General features: G+C 41.6%; 1 protein-coding gene across 2 annotated transcripts in view; it reads right to left on the bottom strand.

Moving 5' to 3' along the window:
• SPAG16 (sperm associated antigen 16) overlaps window positions 1–18,838 on the bottom strand; it is a 924,455-nt gene that overhangs the window by 716,545 nt on the left and 189,072 nt on the right. For both annotated transcript variants that reach the window (XM_019554226.1, XM_019554228.1), the window contains exon 10: window positions 15,393–15,523. In XM_019554226.1, coding sequence (XP_019409771.1) covers window positions 15,393–15,523 — 131 coding nt within the window. The remainder of the gene's footprint in view (window positions 1–15,392; window positions 15,524–18,838) is intronic.

The following is an 18,838-nucleotide window of genomic DNA, read 5'->3' as shown; positions in this document are numbered from 1 at the left end:
CGGACTAGATGATCTGCTCAGGTCCCTTCCGACCCTAGAAACTATGAAACTATTTTCCCCTCCCCACCAAAGGAAAAACATGTTGTGTTTGCTACCAGTCTACACTATGCCGCTTACAAAAAACTATAACTTAAATTGATTCTGCCCCAGGCTTTTTGAATGTGTGTACATAGCCATTAGAAACCAGAAAGCCTATTGCGTGGAAATGTCTATACTATTAAATAGAGCAACCTGAGAAACAAAAAGGAAACTAATCCAAAACATACACCACAATTTTCTTTAAGAGCTGTATGCAATTACTTGCATGAAGCATACCAAGGATAAAAACAGAAATAAGCAAAAAGCAAATGAGTAAAAATTAGAACAAAATAAAGGTAGGAAAGTTCCTGAATCCTGCAAGTGAAATGACCATGGCAATGCAGAACACTTCCCCTTTCTCAGGAGGTTGTGAAAGACATACTTACCATACAGTCAACATGTAGTAGGGCTTCACAGCTCAGAAGCCTGGGTTGCACTGGCTATGATATGAGAGGTGGAGACGGGGAGTACTCTGTATTTGCCATTGAGCGCTTCTTCCAAAACAGGCACTATTTCCAAAATACACGTAAATTTTACAATAAAAATTCATCTACAGTAAATGTTGCTAATGCTATTCTTCCTTCTGTTCTCTGCTCATAGCAGAAAGGGGAAAGGAACAATCAGCAGATGATAGCAAAATTCATAGAAACTTCTATACTACTGATGAACAAAAGAGAGAGAGAACCTAAAGCCTCAATGTGAATTCAGTAAGGTTAAACATTTCTAAAAGGATCCACAAAGGCTACCATTTCTATCTCCTCTGTTTCCTATCAAAGTTCCTCCCTCAGAAATGAACATTGGAAGGAAATTCCATGAGGGAAACTTTAGTTTTTGAGTCCCCCAACTCCTAGCCTTCATCCTATGAGTAGAACTTCCAAGGGTAAAAATCTTTCTGAGAGAGAAAGAGAGTACAGAAGTTTATCCTCCAGCTACCCCCACCCTCCATGCCCGCCTGGTGATTCCCAAGAGCGTTTGGCTGGAATGAGGCAGCAGGGAAAGACCAGGGTCTGAGGAATGTGCAGGAAGTAGCTTCATCTACTCTGCTTCCAGTCTGCAGGCACTGCCCGTTTTGAGGAAGAGGCAAGGACCAGCAGCAGCTGCCCCCCTCCCTGAACAATCTGGGAAAACTGTTGTGAGCAAAGCCTCCAGTCCATTCTCCAAGCCAGGCAGTGCCTGCTTGGGGAAAAAGGCAAAGAATAGTGACAGATACTTCCCTATTCTCCCAGACTGGAACAGGAAAGGAAAAGGAGCAGTGGGGCAAATCCACCACCCAATTCTCACTCCAGAGACTCCAGAGTGAGAAGCAGGCAGGGGGCTCATGGCCCCTCTTCCTCCACTTGGCTTATGTAAATAAGAAGCTTCCAGAGTAAGAAGCTGGCAGGGAGTTAAGTCCCCAGAAGGAATTAAGTTGTGGGAAAGTTTGCAGATATTCATTCTCCCAAGAGAAAACCTTCAAAGGGAGCAATTGCTATCTGACTAGAAATTCATTCTTCCACATAAACATGAGGATATACTCATATACAGTAGGCGTGTGCGAAGCGGTTTGTATTCGCTTTGGATTTGGCCAATTCTGGAGACAGTGATTCGATTTGGGGCAGCAGCCGAATCACCGAATCAGCCAGGCCAGGCCCATCCCCCACCCCAGCCCAGCCATGGCTGCTCCTCCCGCCCCAGCTCCTGGCACTTGGAAACAAAAAGCCCCAGCTGCCTGGGTGCTGCCAGGCAGGGGGAGATCCCTGCTGCCCCCCACTGCCCCTCACTGCCCATGCCCCCTAACCCCCGCTCATGGGTGCCCCCCATGGGCTAGCTCTGGCCCTTTAACAAAAAAAGAACCTGAAAACCCCCTGGGACTCACCACTCCTGCCAGCAGGGAGGGATCCCTGTTGCCCCCTGCCACATGGGGAGGGGTGAGTCCCAGGGATTTTCTTTTTTTTCCTTAAAGGGCCAGAGCTGGCCTGGGTGGGGCACCCGCGGGGGGGCTGGGAGAGCGGGGGGACTCATGGCAGAGCCTCCCATGCAGTGTGGGGCAGCAGGGATCACACCTCCCCACTGCCCAGCAGCACCTGGTGAGCACTGGGCTTTTTTTAAAGTACCAGGAGCTGAGGCAGGCAGGGCAGCCATGGGGGAGGGGCTGGGGAAGTGGGGGAGCTGGCAGGGGTCCCCCCATTGTCCTCACCCCCTGTCCTTCCTCCCCTGCCCCTAGTACTTACCAGCTTGGAGTCAGCTGCAGCTCTCTGCTGCAGCCACCGGGGACTGCCTGAATCACCAAAGCTTTCTGAATGTTTTCTGAAGATTCAGAGAGCTTTGAATCAATTTGGATCTTTAAATTGGTCACCTGATTCAATTCAGATTTGGAGATTTGGCCACCAAATCAGGCCGAATCTCCTCTGAACTGAATCACCACCCAAAGCTTCACCCAACCCTAATATACAGGTGTTAAATCAGCTCAATTTTTCCCCAAACATTTTTATATTCAGATTTTACATTTTAGGCAAATAAATTGTTTCTTGCAAGTCTCGGAAGGCAAAAGCTATGGTCATATGATTCAAACTTGTATCAAGCCTTATAAAGACTCCTCAAAGGTAGACTGCTGAAGGTCATATCATCAGTGTAATGTTAAGCTTGGTATATAGAAGCAAACAAAATTCTATTGCACTTTATATATGATATGCTTGGAAAGAATACAAAGCAGACTTTACAGTCTCAGTCAGATGGCATTTATTGTATATATGAACTACACTCTGAACTGAAAGGATATTAAACCCAAAATATGCAAGCAAAATATCCTAGCCCCTATAACAAGGAAGGCATGGTTCAGAAACCATTGTTACATCCATTGAGGCTAGAAGGAAATACCCTTCCTCTAAAAAAAGGAGGAACTAATAAATCAGTATTTGTATAGTTTTTAGTTCCCTGAGTAATTTCCATGTAGGAAAACCAAAGGCCATATTTGCTATTCTGATACAAATATTTAACAAGAAATATCCTTACTATTTAGGATTACATTTTTATTAGACCTACTCTTTGAAATACCCCTGCTTAACAATTTTCCTTCATTTATATTCAATAAAATTTTAAAAACTCTCCTACAATTAACCATTGTTTACCATTCAAGTACAGCATCTAAACTCCATTATAGGACTGGAGGTGCACTGTCCACTAGTTTCCTAACTAAGACAGCAGTATGACAAGGATGTCTGCTTGCTCTGCTACTTTTTAATCCATTTCAGAATGATCTAAAACATTTGTTAACAGGGAATCAATTCAATTCACCCGCAATATTGAATGAATCTATCCTTCTCTCGCTTTATGCAGATGATGTGTGGTTAATGTCACAATTTTGGACTGGCCTCCAAAGGATATTAGATGCTTTTCAACAATATTGTGTCTCAAATAGCTTGGAAATAAACACAGCTAAGTCCAAGGTACATAGCTAAATCCAAGACTCTGTTGTATGAAGCAGATGGAGTGCTGACTACACGATTCATTCCAAAATAGAAAAAAAATCTAATTACTTTTTAACATGGATTCTAGCTCTAACAAACTCTACAATCTGGGGGCTCATGCAATCTGAAACAGGGCTACTTAATGTGAGCACTTTAGTTCAATTAATAACTCTAAATCATTAGATAAAAATAATTGTAGAAGCCTCTTCTTTTCCAAATAAACCCTTATTTGAATAGTTAACTATCATTTATACGCTCCCAAACAAAATGGCCTCGGAAATGTGACCCAATGTTTATATGTTTACTGACCCAATATTTCCCCTATATTTAAAACAAGAAATAAATGTAAGAATTAAAGATGCCAGCATATAGACAGATAGGCAGGCAGTGAGATTTTCTCAAATTTCCCCTTTCTTCAAATTAATCAAGTACTCTTTTGGACTAGAAATTCATTTTTCTGAACTACAAAACTACAAACAACAAGAAGCCATTATGAGGTTGTGATTCTGCAGTTGAGATCTGCAGTTATCATGGAGAGGTGGTGCCGGATCTTGTATTTGGACAAGATATGCTTTTGCAGGAAGGATGAAATAGTTGACCTAAAAAAAAAATCAGTATTTGTGGACTTGTTCAATCTTTGAAGAAATAAGAGGGAAATGGATCTCTCTATTAGAGGAAAACTTTAAGCACAGGGCTAATGAAGAAAAAAACTGCCTGGCTCCTCTCTAACAACTTATAACTTATCTTATACTGCATGGGTATATTTCCACTACTTGTACAAAGAAAAAGGGCCAAAATCAAATAAATTCATTGTTTTTATTTTTTATTCTATTATTTTATAGTATTATGTTGTACTTATTTTTGTGTCATCATATATATTATGTTCAATATTGAGTTTAAGTTGGAATATGCAATTTTATTGTATACTTTTACCAATAACTACAATTAGGGCTACACAAAGTTTCACTGGCTGTTTTGTTTTGACACTGTTTCGACTCATTTCGAGCTTAAAACAGCAAAATCAAAATGAAGGAAGGGCTTCAAAACAGCCTTGAAATGAAACGAAGGCAGTCAAAATGTTTCAAAAATTCCAAAATGTAATACCCATAATTATTACGTTTTATTTATTAGAAGTCCTAATCACCGTACTAGGTGCTAGGTTCTGTGCAATACCAGACAAAAAGACAATCTGACACCCAAAGAACTGAGGATCCAAGAGTAAGATGAGAGAAAACAGATGGATGCAGATAAAAGAACACAAAGAAAAATAAGACATTAGGCCGCATAACAGCAGTGGCCTGAGGATGGCAGCAGCCTGGCTGTTACCAAGGTTTTCTAGGCATCATGATCAAAAAAATTCTTTAAGTAGGGATTTAAAAAATCTGGGCTTTTCCTCATTGTCCACAAGATGCCATCACTGATATATCAGGATTCAATAAAATGTACATTTTTACCTAGAAGCTAACAAAGGAAGACACTCAAGATAGAACTGCTCAGGAATATTTTACAAACTGTTCTTTTCCTCAGAAAATGCTGATTTCTTGAAACACAATGGAGGTTTTTTGTAAGAAAGAGTCAAGTTTCAAAATTGTAAAAATATTTTTCTTTCAATTATTTTGAAACAAAAATTCTGATTTTCCAGTTTGAAACTATTTTGACTATACATTTACTATGATCATAATTAAAATGAATAAAATAAAATAAAAATGATGCATCTTCAAACAAAATGAAATATTCCAAATGCCCAGAAACTTTTTTTTCACTATTTCAGTTAGTGAAAAGCAACAGGAATGGTAAAACTCTCTCCAGTCTTCTCATAAGCAATAGGGAAATTCTGTGTAAACTTACTAAACATTCAAGAAGTCAGTAGGTTCCACTTAAAAGTATTAAAAACAACATGTAAATAAGGTTTGTCATCACACATTACTAGATTTGAATACAAATGTAAAGCACTAGATAATACACCATATTGGTAAAATAATACCAACTTACCATCAGAATGATTCAAAGCAATGATTCCTTCATGGACAAAGAAAGAAAGCAAGAATACACTTTGGTTCTTTCTGTAGTTTTTCTCCTCAGTCAAATCTTTTTAACAAATTTCATTTTTAACACTTTTCATTTGGAAGTTTCACATTTATGCCTTTTGTGGCATTGTATAGCTATTAGACAGGATAGCAAAATGACCTAGTAAAATTGTCTTGATGTATACAAAAACAAAATGAAATGAAATAATGATTAATATGATACTGTCAAAACAAAAGTGCATAACACAAAAGAAAAGAAATCATATGGTTCAAAAAAAGGTGCTTCAGTACCTTAATTAACCCTTAACCTTTCTAATTTCAGTTTTAGACTTGCAACTTGAATTTGTTATATGAATGACATTATATAAAATATAAGATTCTACAAAACATCTAACTCCTTTCTTACATTATATTTTTAAGGAGTTGCATGAAACGGTGCAAGAGAACCTCCAGATTCTTCTCCAAAGACTCATGGATGAAGAAAGCACAAGCTAGAGGAAACAGTTTCCAAGTCCCCTCTAACGTTGGGCACTAATAGAACTGGGGATGCTGTCACTTCCTGTTGATGTAAGAATTTTCAACAGGTAAGAGACCAGAATCCCTTTCTTCTTCCACAGAAAGCAGCCACGTTGCCAGAGAAAACCCTCACCTGATACAGACAATTCTCTCTCCCCTGCACAGGAGGTGGAAGGGGAGAATAGGGTACAGAGGTCTCGATCATGCAATGATTTATAATCAGGCTCAGTGCCTCTACATCACGCATGATAAGACTGCAGCTTTCATTTGCATTTTTTTGTGCACGATTATAATAATTACTGGTGTGATTCAGTTCTCTCTGACCTTTTTTTTTGCAGGAGGTCAGCTTTCCTGGCTCCCAAGGAGACAAGTTTTTTAAATCTTCTCTGGAAACCACTGATAATAATGGGAAAGCCTAGTATAATAAGATATAATGATGAGTTAATCCTAAAAGAGAAAAATATCATCGATGGAGCCCATCAGGAAAGCCAAGATAATCTCACTAAATCCTTTGTATTTGCTTTGCTTTATTATCATCTCTAAATTCATACTGCTACACTACCCACATAAAGCCATTTAGATTTCTTATTCTTAGCTATTATAAAATATCATGCGAGGCTGAAATCATTTAAGACCACGCAATTACAAGTAAACAGGAATAATGTATAATATCTTTAAAAAATGTAAATACACATTTTAAATATATATTTTGCATGATATTGGGCAGTCTATCTTATAAATGTTACTGCCAATCAACAGCATAAACTGCTTCCTGTAATATTTACAAGGTTATGTAAAAGGTATAATTCAAAAGCAATACAGTGACACTTGATTCCCAAGCCCAAATTTACCAACTAGCTTTAAATGAGGTACTGTAATGCATGGTGTGCTCACAGAAAACAACCCAAACCACAGATAAAAATAATACTAGGATAACTCTTCTTGAATGAAAAAGCATGAGGATGAATATTGCAGTATACCAGTTTTCCAATGTTGTCATGACAAGAGCTCCTGAGTTTAAAAGCAAAGAAAGAAAAAGTGATCTTGATTCTTTTACATCCAAATATCACAATAATGTCAAATAATAATAAAAAAATAGGATACTCATGCTATTATTGTTTGGTTTATACCATTCCTAATTGTACATGGAATTTCAAATATCTATCTCAAATAGTTCCTGATTCAAAAGTATGGATTAAATTCAGCCCTCCAAGATGTTGTTCATTCAAGGTCACCAGCACTGGGTGACATATTCCATGGGCCTTTGGGTTGGCATGTTAAGTGCAAAAGTGAACACAATACAGGATAAGTTGCATCAATTATTTGAGGTTACATGAAAGAACAGCCCAAGGAAACAAATAGATCAAGGAGGAAAGTGGATTAGGCAACTGGATCTCAGATGGTATGTAATACAGCTGGAATGATTGGGAGGCTTGCAAAGGCACTGGTGAAGTTTGAACTTGATATAGAAGGAGAGAAACCAGTGGCTAGGGACAGAATTACACATAAACTGGTATAAGTGATCATAAACTGATTCACATCTGTAACACAACAGAAGTTCAGTGCACATAAACTACTTTCAAAATGACTGAACTGGTTTAAGATATACCTGGATGGGTGTATTTCACAGGGTGGGGCTCGCTAGCGCCCCCTGCCGTGTCAATTAAGGTGATCCAGCACCCTCTTTTCAGCCGCCACGTCTTTGATCTTATGAAATTCAGTAAGGGAGGCTGTGTAATTCCATCTTGACACACCGCTGGTATTACCTCCATTCCAAGTGGGGTGCTCCAACACCCCCTCAGCCTTATGGGCAATGTGTGCCTCCTACCTCCCCTTTAGCACGCCCCAAGCCTCGCAGCTGTTCCTGGATGTTGCTCTGTCCTTGCCCTCCAGCATCTTCTCTGGCGCCCATTGGGCTCATCCTGCCCTGGTGCCCCTCTCTGGCACCCCTGGGCCTGTTACCCACCTGGCGCCCCCTGGGGCTTGTCACGCCCTGGCGCCCCTCTCTGATCCCCCTGGCACCCCTTTTACTGGCGCCCCTGGGTTGGTCATGCACCTGTCACCCCTTAACCAGCGCCTCTGGGCTGGTTAAACAACCTGCACCCCATTACCGGCGCCTCTGTGCCGGTGCTGCAACCTGCACCCCACTACTGGCACCTCTGGGGCTTGCTGTGCCCAGGCCTCGCCCCACTGGGCCTGTCTTGTGGTTTTCCCCCACTCTTCACCCTCTCTGGAGCATCTCGCCCCCTCTAGGGCCTTTTGCCGTGCTTCCCGCGCTTCTCGCCCCCTCTAGGGCCTTTGCCGCGCTTCCTGCACATGTTGCCCCTTCTGGGGTCTATGCCATGCTTCTCGTGCCCATTGCCCCTCTCTGGGGCATATGCTGCGCGTTTCGCCCGCTTGGGGCTCAGGTGGCTGCAGCCATGCCTGGCCCCTTGACCCTTTCCTGGGTCGCTTGCCCCGCTGGGCAAAATACCGCCCTCATGGGCTGGGGTCTCAACCCCTATATGCTGAGTGCCTCTCCGGCACTCACTCACCGTGCCCACTGTGGCACTAGAGTCCCCAGCACTGTGGAGCCCTCCGGGACTCTCTCCTGGTCCTACCCCAGTTGGGGCTCAGGTGGCCGCAGCCGTGCCTGGCCCCCAGGACCACTGTCTCGGTCCTTTGCCCTGATAGGGCTTCTCTCTAGTCTTGCCTCACAGGGTGGGGTCCACTGACCCTTCGATACACGCACCACTGGCACAAACAGCTGTGCCCACCAGGCACCACTAGCTGTGCCCTGCTGGGCACCAGGAACCCCCAGATTATTGGGGAGCTCCCGTGAGGCCTCCTCACACCCCTACAGCCTCACCCAGTCCTCTGGTTTAACCATAACAAAAACCATGAGCCAAGCAGCTGCAACATAAACAAGAAGCCTACTGGCTCATAACGCAATCATGAGCCCCCAAGCTCATAAACCCAGCTCCGCTCTATGCTGGCCCTGTCTTACCTCCATCAGAGTTCCCTTTACCCCTGCATCATTGCAGCCGGTCAGAGTGGTCAGGCCGCAACCATCGACCCGGGTTGCTCAGCTTGCCCGCAGAGCTCCTGCTCCTGAGGCTGCCGGGGGGGGAACTGCTAGCTAGGCTTTGGCCTAGCTGTTTATAAGGGCCTGGCCCTGCCCCTTTTGGTCATGGGACCAGCCTGGTTGCCCCAGCAACCCACATCTGTGCTGCTTCAGGGAGCTTCAGCAGCCCTATTCCTACTGCTAGTAGCAGGCACCCTGGTGCCCTGCTACAGTGTAGTATCAGACTTAACTGGGTTAGGTTAAACTGGTTTATTGAACTTCTGTCCCAGATCCCCTTCAGATTCAAATTAACTCACAGTCCCCCAGCATCCCAGGATGCTTTGCACCACTTCCACAAACCCCTCCTTGCAGAGTGGGGAGGCTAGCCTTAGCCCAACGGTCTGCTTAAGTGAAGCAGGGAAGCAAGCTCTAGCACATTTCTGGAAGCAAAAGTGAATGTCTGTTCACTTACTTATGGTTTCTATCTATGCAGCTTAGACTAACCTGCAAAGATTGAATCAATTCAGCCTTGGGCTTTTTGACTGTCTGTACTTAACCAGAGGGAGATGTTTAGATTACTAGAAGACTCCCATACTTTCCTGAAATATTATTCACAAACATGAGTTCCACTGAATAAATATTACTTGCGTCACTGTAAAAGGGTGACTATGTCCTTCCCGGTTCCCCTCAGAGCTCTCCTGCCACGACTTTGATTGAAAGGAAAAAATCAGTGTTTATCCCTGAGGGTGAGAACACACCACAGACCACCCGGATGGTTAACTTCCTGGTGCTATCTTTATTGGTATAAGGGTTACATTGTGGTTTCCTCCCTGCTAATTGCCTCACTAGCAGAGGGAGTGGTATGGCTGTTCTAATTAACACCTAAGTCGGTGCATCTCTCAGCTGTTTTAGTCACTTTCGGCTTGTACAGTGTTCTCACTGCCAGTTACCTCATTGATGGGAGTGTGTCTCAGCTGTCTCAATCAGCTCTCTGGCAGAGAAGCATCTCTGCTGTGATCCCTCCATGCCTGGGGCTGAGCCCGCCACACACCCTGGCTGCCTGGTGGGGCAAATGGCTCTGCAAGGCTCTCCCCTCTGTGCACTGCCCCAGGGTCCTCTGCACGGTGTTCCTCTTCCCACTCCGCTCTGCAGGATCCCCTGGATCCTCCCTTAGTTGCCCGTGCCATCTACGGGCTTTGGGTAGGTACCCCCACTCCTTACCGGTGGATCGCAGCTATTCTCGTCACTGGTCCCTGACTCCTTTTGGGGTCTTGTGCCTCCTCCTCTTCCTCTCTCTCCTCATCTGTGGTCTCCACCTCCGGTGCCCAATAGCAAAGTACTGTTCCTAACAGCTGGGCTTTTGTAGGCGGTGGCAGGTTTAATTACCCAGATCTTCCCTAGGTGTGCAAAGTCCCTTCACCTGCGTAGCATGCTCCCCATGGTCTCCTGCCCCTGAGGCTATCCTAGTAATGAGGCTTCTACCCAAGCCCCTGCTACAGTCAGTTAAGCCCACATTGGCTTTATGATATTGCAAAAGTAATATACTTATACCAAATAGAAATATACCCTGATTTTCGTTTCTAGTGTTATATAGACAGACAGTTGTTAAATAATATCATATCATACCATACTTTTACATAAATTTAGTTTTTGAGAATGATGTCATTTTTATTTAGGTTTCTAGAATACAGATCAGGAACCCATTTATGAAAGTTGGGGCTTACAGAATTTCATAATTTGTTGGATTTTGGGAGCACTGCAAATCTCAGAAACCAATAGCTACAATACTAGTAATTTAGACAAGAACAGTTGCAAACTACAATTTCCTTCATTCTCTTGGAAATGAATGTCAGATTATCATGGGCTAAGACACTTTACAACAAATATTTAAACAAAGTGATGTTTGTTTTCAATTACTTCCTTTCCCATTTTCATTGATATGATGTCCCTTTCGATAGAAACACTGGAGGAAACAGCAACTACCTTGAAAGAACTCTTGTTAATTTAAGTGTCTAAGACCTGTAGTTTTTCGAGTAGTGCAAGAGTATAGACCATATGATTCAAGAGACAAGTAAAGGGGTTTACAAGGGAATAAGGAGTTTGGTGTTAAATCCAAAGCTTGTAGTTTTTAAAATTTTGATAGTGATAATTTAAAATTCATTTCTTATATTTAAGGGAGGCAAGGATTTTTGTAAGTGATCTTTAATCAGACAATCTGCATGGTTAGGATAGACTTAGATAAGGGATCTGAAAAAGAATTGATTGTATCCGAAACCTTGTCTATGTCTATCCTAACCATGTAATTGGTCCAACAAAAGCTATCACCCACAAGAAATCCTTGCCTCTTGCATATTTCTTGGACCATCATGGTACTGCATCAATCCACCATTTCCTATATTTACATTTTCTAATTTTCTTATAAAAATATTGACTTCACCAAAGCAATACCTATACTGTTTGAAGACAGAGTACTCACCCTCATTTTAAGTCGCTATTTCTATATGTAAGCTTACATTTACAGTATTATCTTAAGTTAAATAAGTGTTCTCCCTGCTTTGTTCTTTCAGTTATGTTACAAGCAAATTCTTAAGTGTTTCAAAATAAGTATAAAATCATCCAATGTATTTTTATTTCAGTAAACTGCTTTCTCAAATGGCATTATATCCTTAAACTGTGATATCCTTTTTCTTAACTGTAGAAAGTACTTTGGATTTTTAGTGCATTTCAGTGTATCTCCTAAAACTAAAAGAACTAGAAAAGGGATATACTGATCTAGAAAAATGCCTCCAGTAACATGCAAAAGGCACTGTTTAGGAAAGATGCCACCTGGATTATTATATTTATAATTTTTCTCCACTAGGTCCACTTTAGGATACCTGAAAAATGCACAAAAGAGGCAGGGGTGGAAACAGGGGCATACAATGATCTTGTCACACCTGCTTTTGACACCCTGCTTTCTTGGCTGTCGGATGCATGCAGAGGGGCTCTCTGCCACCACCACATTCCACTTTTCAGATCTTCTTCTGGTAGAAGAGTCTCCTAAAACATTACACTTCAGGAGGTGTTTTTAAAGAGTAGCTTAATGCAGATGTTAACATTCAAACGTTACTTATGAAGGAAACTTTTACATGTTACAATGCTGTCATATATGAAAGCAAGCCATTAATTAGACTTACCATAATTAGTTCAAATGAAAGAGTAAGCCATACAGTAAGCCTGCCTCTCTGCTGTCTAGGTATCCTATATAAATAAATCAAGTGACAGTGTAACCGTAAAGGTTTAATTCGGATTATTGTTCAACCTACCAGAATCTACTGAAAACCAACCAAGACTGTACAATTCTCTATTTTTCAAACAATTGGTGTCTCTCCTACCTATGGTTATCTTTCCACGTGAAATAATGATTAACCTCCTGTCCTACAATATATCTGTAGTGTATAGACCACTGTCCCTACAAGTGTTATTGGATATCATGAGGCAGGCATATCGTCCTCCTAAAATCTTGGCAGTACTCTTCTGGACAAGGGATATAAGTAATCCTGTAGTACGGGGTGTACAAAGCAGCAACACAGTTGCTTGCCCTTTCAAGCATTTTTTCTATCTGGACCTGAAATACTTTGTAATGGGCAGCCACACAACAAAAAAAGATTCAAAATGTTAATGCATTTTGAACAGCCATATGAAATATGATCATTGAGCCAAAGAGCAGGAAGTAACCATTTATGTGATCAACCAAAATCCATCATACCAGGTCAAAAATTTGATGAGTACCATAATGGTTTGTCACAAGTTTTTTGGTATTCACCCAAGTAAGTTCACATTCATTTTCATCAATGTAAAATTGTTTTATAAGTTTACACAGTGGAATATTACAGCAAAATAAAAACAACCCCTTTTGTTACCAAAATATTTTACCTCTATTGGTTGTATATTATTTATATAACACATTTCCATAAACTAACTGGATGTTTTGCCAATATTTCTAACACTATTTTGAAAAAGCTCTCAATTGACATAAAATACACCTGTTATATCAATTAAAACAATCTACCTGTGTATTAAATTTATTGGATTTAACATGGACTGAATACAATTAAGTGAGAAAAGACAACCTGTTCTTAGCCTCAAAAATTTAGACACAAGGCACCTGCATTCTGATTGTGGTGTGGACAATGTATACAAGTATGAAAGATCTATGAGTAGCAAATGAAATCTCCTGGCATTTTTCAAAATCTCATTTACCAAAAAACATGTATAGATAATTCATCAGGAATTTCCAGACTTTGCTATTAGCTGTAACCTATTTTCAAAAATGACTTTTTAATGTTTACTCTTTCTCATCCACCAACTAGCAGGCACTTAAATGTCAAAGCTTACAAGTCATTGCACACTTAAACTAATCTAAATTTAAAAGTCTAATTCTGATTTTTGACCCAAGGAAATAAGATGAATTAAATCGTAAAAAAAGAAAACATTTATAAATCAGTCTAGTAGAACTTGTGTTACAGTCATCTTTAAATAACATTTTCATTAGCATGTAATACTAAAACAAATCTGCTAAATGGAAGCCATTTTTTTAAATCAAGGACTTTTTAGCCACTCCTCCACCCTAACCCTCAATGCATCCCGTACAATCCTATACTACGGCAGTTAAAACTGAGTTGTGGTATTTAGAGTCCATCCAGACCACTGTATTGTAGCTGGAATGCCTGTTACAGAACAGTGTTTGCATCCTTAGCAGCCTCAAAAAGATGACTTAGAGTAGAGAAAATGAAAGATCCATCACAAAAAAGTTCCTGTTTTCTGTAATGCTACATTTTGCACTGCAACATTTAAGGTATGGACAGTTGCAATGTGACACTACAGGGGGTCTCTTGCACCCCCAGCATCTTACAGTGCTACATCCCTTCCTTTTTCCAAAGAACTGCCGCAGAGCCTCATCTGCTGTTTCCACCAGCGAAGCCACAGAGATGGTTACCCCTATGACAGAGGCACTAGAAACAGCCGAAGGCTACATTCTGGAGCAATGGACAGCAGCAGCAACTGTTAAATGCAGATCCTGTGGTAAAAGAAAAGCAGCTCTTCTCATCCCACTCCCCTACCAGGAGTGCCATCTTTGACGGCTGCTTCTTCTGGTCCAATCCCAGTCCTCTTCCCTGCCGGGAGCAGCAACAGTCAAACAGGCCTCCACTCCCTGCAGGGAGAGAGCTCAGGCTGTCAATGATTGGGCTCATTGACAGTCCCCCCCCCAGAGTTGGGGTGCAAATTAGCAGTCCCCAAAAGCCCCTGGCTGGAGGGCGTGCCGCGGAATGCCTTCACAATGACTTCATAGAACTCTAGCCAGGGGACTCTGAATGTGTGCATACCCTCATAGCGCTCTTTTTGTAGCATGACAAAGTGCCAAGACAAAAATCAAGGAATATTTTGAGAATATATTCCTCAAGAAAAGAAACAAAGCCATGTCTATAATGTTCCTTCCAATCATGGGTTCACAAGTGAAGAAATAAACTTGTAGATGGAGAACACCCAAGACCTGCCACTAGGCAATGTAAACAGCTCAAGAGTGGCCTCAGGCAGGATTGAGTTACTCCTTCTTGGCAAGCTAGACCTGTTGTCTTTATTTCCATGAAAGCCAGATGTATGTTCCTAAAATATTTATATGGAGCTATCATAAAAGTGAAAGGTCTGTGTAAGGCAAACTCAATTAACATATAGATACTTACGTCATACTTTCAACTATTTGTAATGTACATATATTAAGAATGTTTCTCAGAATGTCTACTTTTCATTTGATTCTGAAAACACTACTACAGAATGGACATTAGAGGTGCAAAGGGCACTGAGAAATATAAAATTAATTGGTGGTAGTATTTTTTTTTCCTTACAGGACATATTCTGATCTCTGTTAACCACTAGTAAAACAGTGTATGTGGAGGAAACCATTGGATTCAATAGACATATTCTAGATTTACATCAAAGAAATATGAATTAGATTTGTACAGTAAACAAATTGCATAGGAACCTCAGTGAAAATGTATACATCTTATAAATAAGAGTTTATGTCTCCTAGTCAACAATTTGGTACAGTCCACTTGCTTTGCCTACCCATTGAGTATCTTGCACAATTTGTTTTAGGATGCTTGAGTAGGAACAGCATTTTGGCATAAATAATAGTGTGAACATTTTCTAGAAGAAAATCCCTAACTATGACCTGTTCAAACAAAATTCTATACTTATACAAAAGTACAGTATTAAATGGAATAAATTATTAATGGTTCCTACCAGCTCACTGCTAGATCATGCACTCTTAAAGTGTTGCTCAGCGTGTATAATCCAGATTTCAATAGTCGTGTACATTCTTTGACCCGAGCAAGGTTTGGGTTCACTTGAGTATCTACAGGGAAATCTGAGTCCTAGAGGAAAAAAGGAAAATACAGTGACTAATTCTTGGGGGGGTACTGCACAAGGTCATGCAACAAATCACCTATTAATATATTTTGTCTACTTTTTTCCACAAAGTGCTCTGAGAAAATTTCTGAACAATGACATCACCATAATTTTGTTCTAGATAAGAGCTCAAATGATTACTGTCCAGAAACTAAAGTAATAGCAATTGTTAAAAACAAAATTAAAACTTTTTCTTTCTTTCTAAATCTGAAAAAAAACAGATGTATATATTTTATGTAAGTAGCTTTTGATCTGTGATTTATGCGTAAAGTGAGAACTGTTTTGCCAACCTACATAATTTTTGTCTGTAAACTTAGAGAGAACTTCCAAATGCTTGATCTTTTTTCATATTGAATAATGAATCACTGTTTCAGGAACAAGCTAACCCAGGCCGGTACTTTATACAGCAATATAGAGTCTGATATTAATTAATATAGAGAGTGTTGGAGACAAATTTTAGCCAACTGAGGCTCATTTGCACTCAGTAAAACTGTAAATTCAGGCATAGATTCACTAAAACCATTATTAATGATATAAAGAATGCAGAATGAAAGAATGCAGAGTATTTGTGCAGGTACGCTGATGCCAGTGTGTGGAACCATTCACAATATTTGTGTTCTAACTCTCTCCCATATTCTAGGTTTCTCACTTGTCTTTTTAGACTGCAAGTTCTTTAAGACAAAGTCTGTGGACCAAAGACACATCTGAGATTTTAAAAAGTATATTAGATTGACTTACAAACTAATACAAATCACTAAGGATGTTTCCTGAATAAATATATGAATGTAGAACCATCAAGAGATAGCAATACTTAGGAATAGGAAATATGATTTCAGTTGATAAAATAGGAATATGGGGTGAAATCCTGTCTCCAGTGAAGTGAATGGCAAAACTCATATTAAGATGAGTGAGGCGAGGATTTCACGTATTACTATATTTTTTCAAATAGAAGATGACCCTGATTATAAGACAACCCCCCTAAATTAAATTTTATATATGGAATATTTATAAATTTGTTATAATTTTCCAGGTATAGAATCTAATTACTGGAGGTCTGCTTTGAATCATCCCACAAAGGATCCATGTGCTAATAAGCCCCTAGTCATGACTGGAACTAGATGTTCTTGTCACAAGTCCTGGGATGTTCCAAAAATGTATATGCACATAAGATGCAGGGCAACCTGGTCTGACTTCAGCTGACAATTTGGTTATCATGGTCACTGCAGAGGGAAGACACCTCTAGCCCCATCAACTTCAGGTAACCCTGAGTTGTAACCTGAGCTGGATACCTTCCAGAGGCAGAAGAAAACCCTGCTCCCTCTGCATACATGACTGGGTAGGGAGTTTAAATAGGGAGTTTAAGCCCCCCACCTACTTGGGTGGGGGGCTTAAACTCCCTATTATTCTAAGCAATGTTGGGAGGGGGCTAGAGACCCTGCCAGTCTACCTGTCAACCAGTGATGCATTTCAAATTTGCTGGCCTTCACTGGATTGGGTAAATGAGGTCATAAGGTCTATACAAATTAAGAACTGCCCAGGAGGAGAGGCAGTGGCCATGATCACAGAGAAGATGGGCCATCTGAAACTCTCTCTTGAAACTCATGGTCAATGAACTGTTTGCCTCTGGATGACTCTTGTGAGTAAGCTACTTGAGATCCAACTAGATATATAGCTTGCAGTAACACAGATGTGTGATCAAAGGCTACCATGCCACTGTTTGTTCTAAGGTATTTCTCTGATATGGCTCTACCTTGTACTCTATTCCAGACCTACTCCTTGTAACCAATACATTTCTCCTTTTTACCTAGCATGGGAAACTGATTGAAAGAGGGTCAAGACTATGCCTTGGAGTTCCCTTGGTTCAGCTGACTAAGGGAGACCACTATTTGTGCTTCAGACTGAGGGAAGCACCCCAAGTTCTTGCAGTGAGTCAAGCACCCTCAAGGACTACTATGTCTGTGTTTCCCAGAGGGCACAAGTCCAGGATCAGTCCAGACTCTAGGTGGTGGCTGTGCTACCCCCAGGCTTGTGGGTGCGCTCCAGGAAGGGGGTCAGCCAGACATGAGGAGCCCCCAGGAAGGCACTCAAAGCCTGGAAGGTGGTCAGGCACGGTGAGTTGAGTGGCTCAGTGCAGGAGCACCCCCTACTGGCCCGCCACAGGTTGCACTAGCCTGTTCTTGCGGTAGGTTCCCATCAGTACTTTTGCTCAGTTTGAACCATGCTTAGTGTTGGCTTCATTTACTCAGCTTCGTAGTTGGTTTTCATTTCTGATCACGTGCTGTTTTTGGCAGCAGTTTAATGATAGACAAATGTATTTTGTGAGATTTTGTTGTATGCAATTATAATACAAGGGGCTTTTCCACATGCCAATTGGGGAGGAAAACCTCATTTTGTACTCACGTAAATACGGTATTTCTGCTGCAAATGAAAAAGGAAATTATTTTTAATTGCTTCCTCAAGTTAGACTAACATGCTTCTATGCAGAACAGCTATGTAGCAATCGGTGTAACTTTACTTCCAAAAAATGGTACTTGTAAGGAGGCCTGTGAGAAGCAGCAAGTATTCAATTCAGCTTCGGATTTGGCCGATTCAGAGGGACAGTAATTCAATTCAGTGATTCAAATCACTGTCCTGATTTCATTCGGCCATTTTGGATTTGGAGATTTGGCTGCCAAATTGGGCTGAATCTCCTCTCAATCAAACAGGTGGCAGCAGTAGTGTCAGCGGTAGGGGTGTGGCAGCAGTGAGCAGGGCCCCATCCCCTACCCACTCCTCCAGCCCCCTCCCATGGCTGCCTTGCCTGGTCCCAGATTCCCAGCACTTAAAAAAAAAGAAAAAGCCCCCAGCTGGAGGAGCAGTAATTGGGGCTTCTGGGGGCTCATGGCAGAGCCCCCCCATGCAGCAGGGACCAGTGGAGATGCCACCCCTCACCTGGCACCCATGCGGAAGCTGTTGCATTGCAAGAGTGCAGCATGGCTCAGCAGGGCACCATGGGGGTCCACACACTGTCTGGGAGCTGGGGCTGCTTGGGCTGAGCACTGCCAGGCTCTGGGTGACTGCTGGAGCTGCCTCAGCTACAGGACAGTGCGTGGCACCCTGCTGCCAACAGGTGCTGCATGGGTGCCAGCTGGTGGGGGGCGATCTCCACTGCCCTCCTACTGTGCAGGGGGGCTCTGCCATGAGCCCCCAGAGGCCTCAATTGCTGCTGCTACAGCTGCTGAGTGCAGGGTGCTTTTTTTTCTTTTCTTTTTTTAAGTGGCATCATGCTGGAGTTGGGCAGG

Source organism: Crocodylus porosus, unplaced genomic scaffold (assembly GCF_001723895.1).
Source record: "Crocodylus porosus isolate Cpor-Errol unplaced genomic scaffold, CroPor_comp1, whole genome shotgun sequence".
NCBI classification, from domain to species: Eukaryota; Metazoa; Chordata; order Crocodylia; family Crocodylidae; genus Crocodylus; species Crocodylus porosus.
The sequence above is the reverse complement of the archived record's forward strand: the minus strand, read 5'-3'. Positions and strand labels throughout refer to the sequence as shown.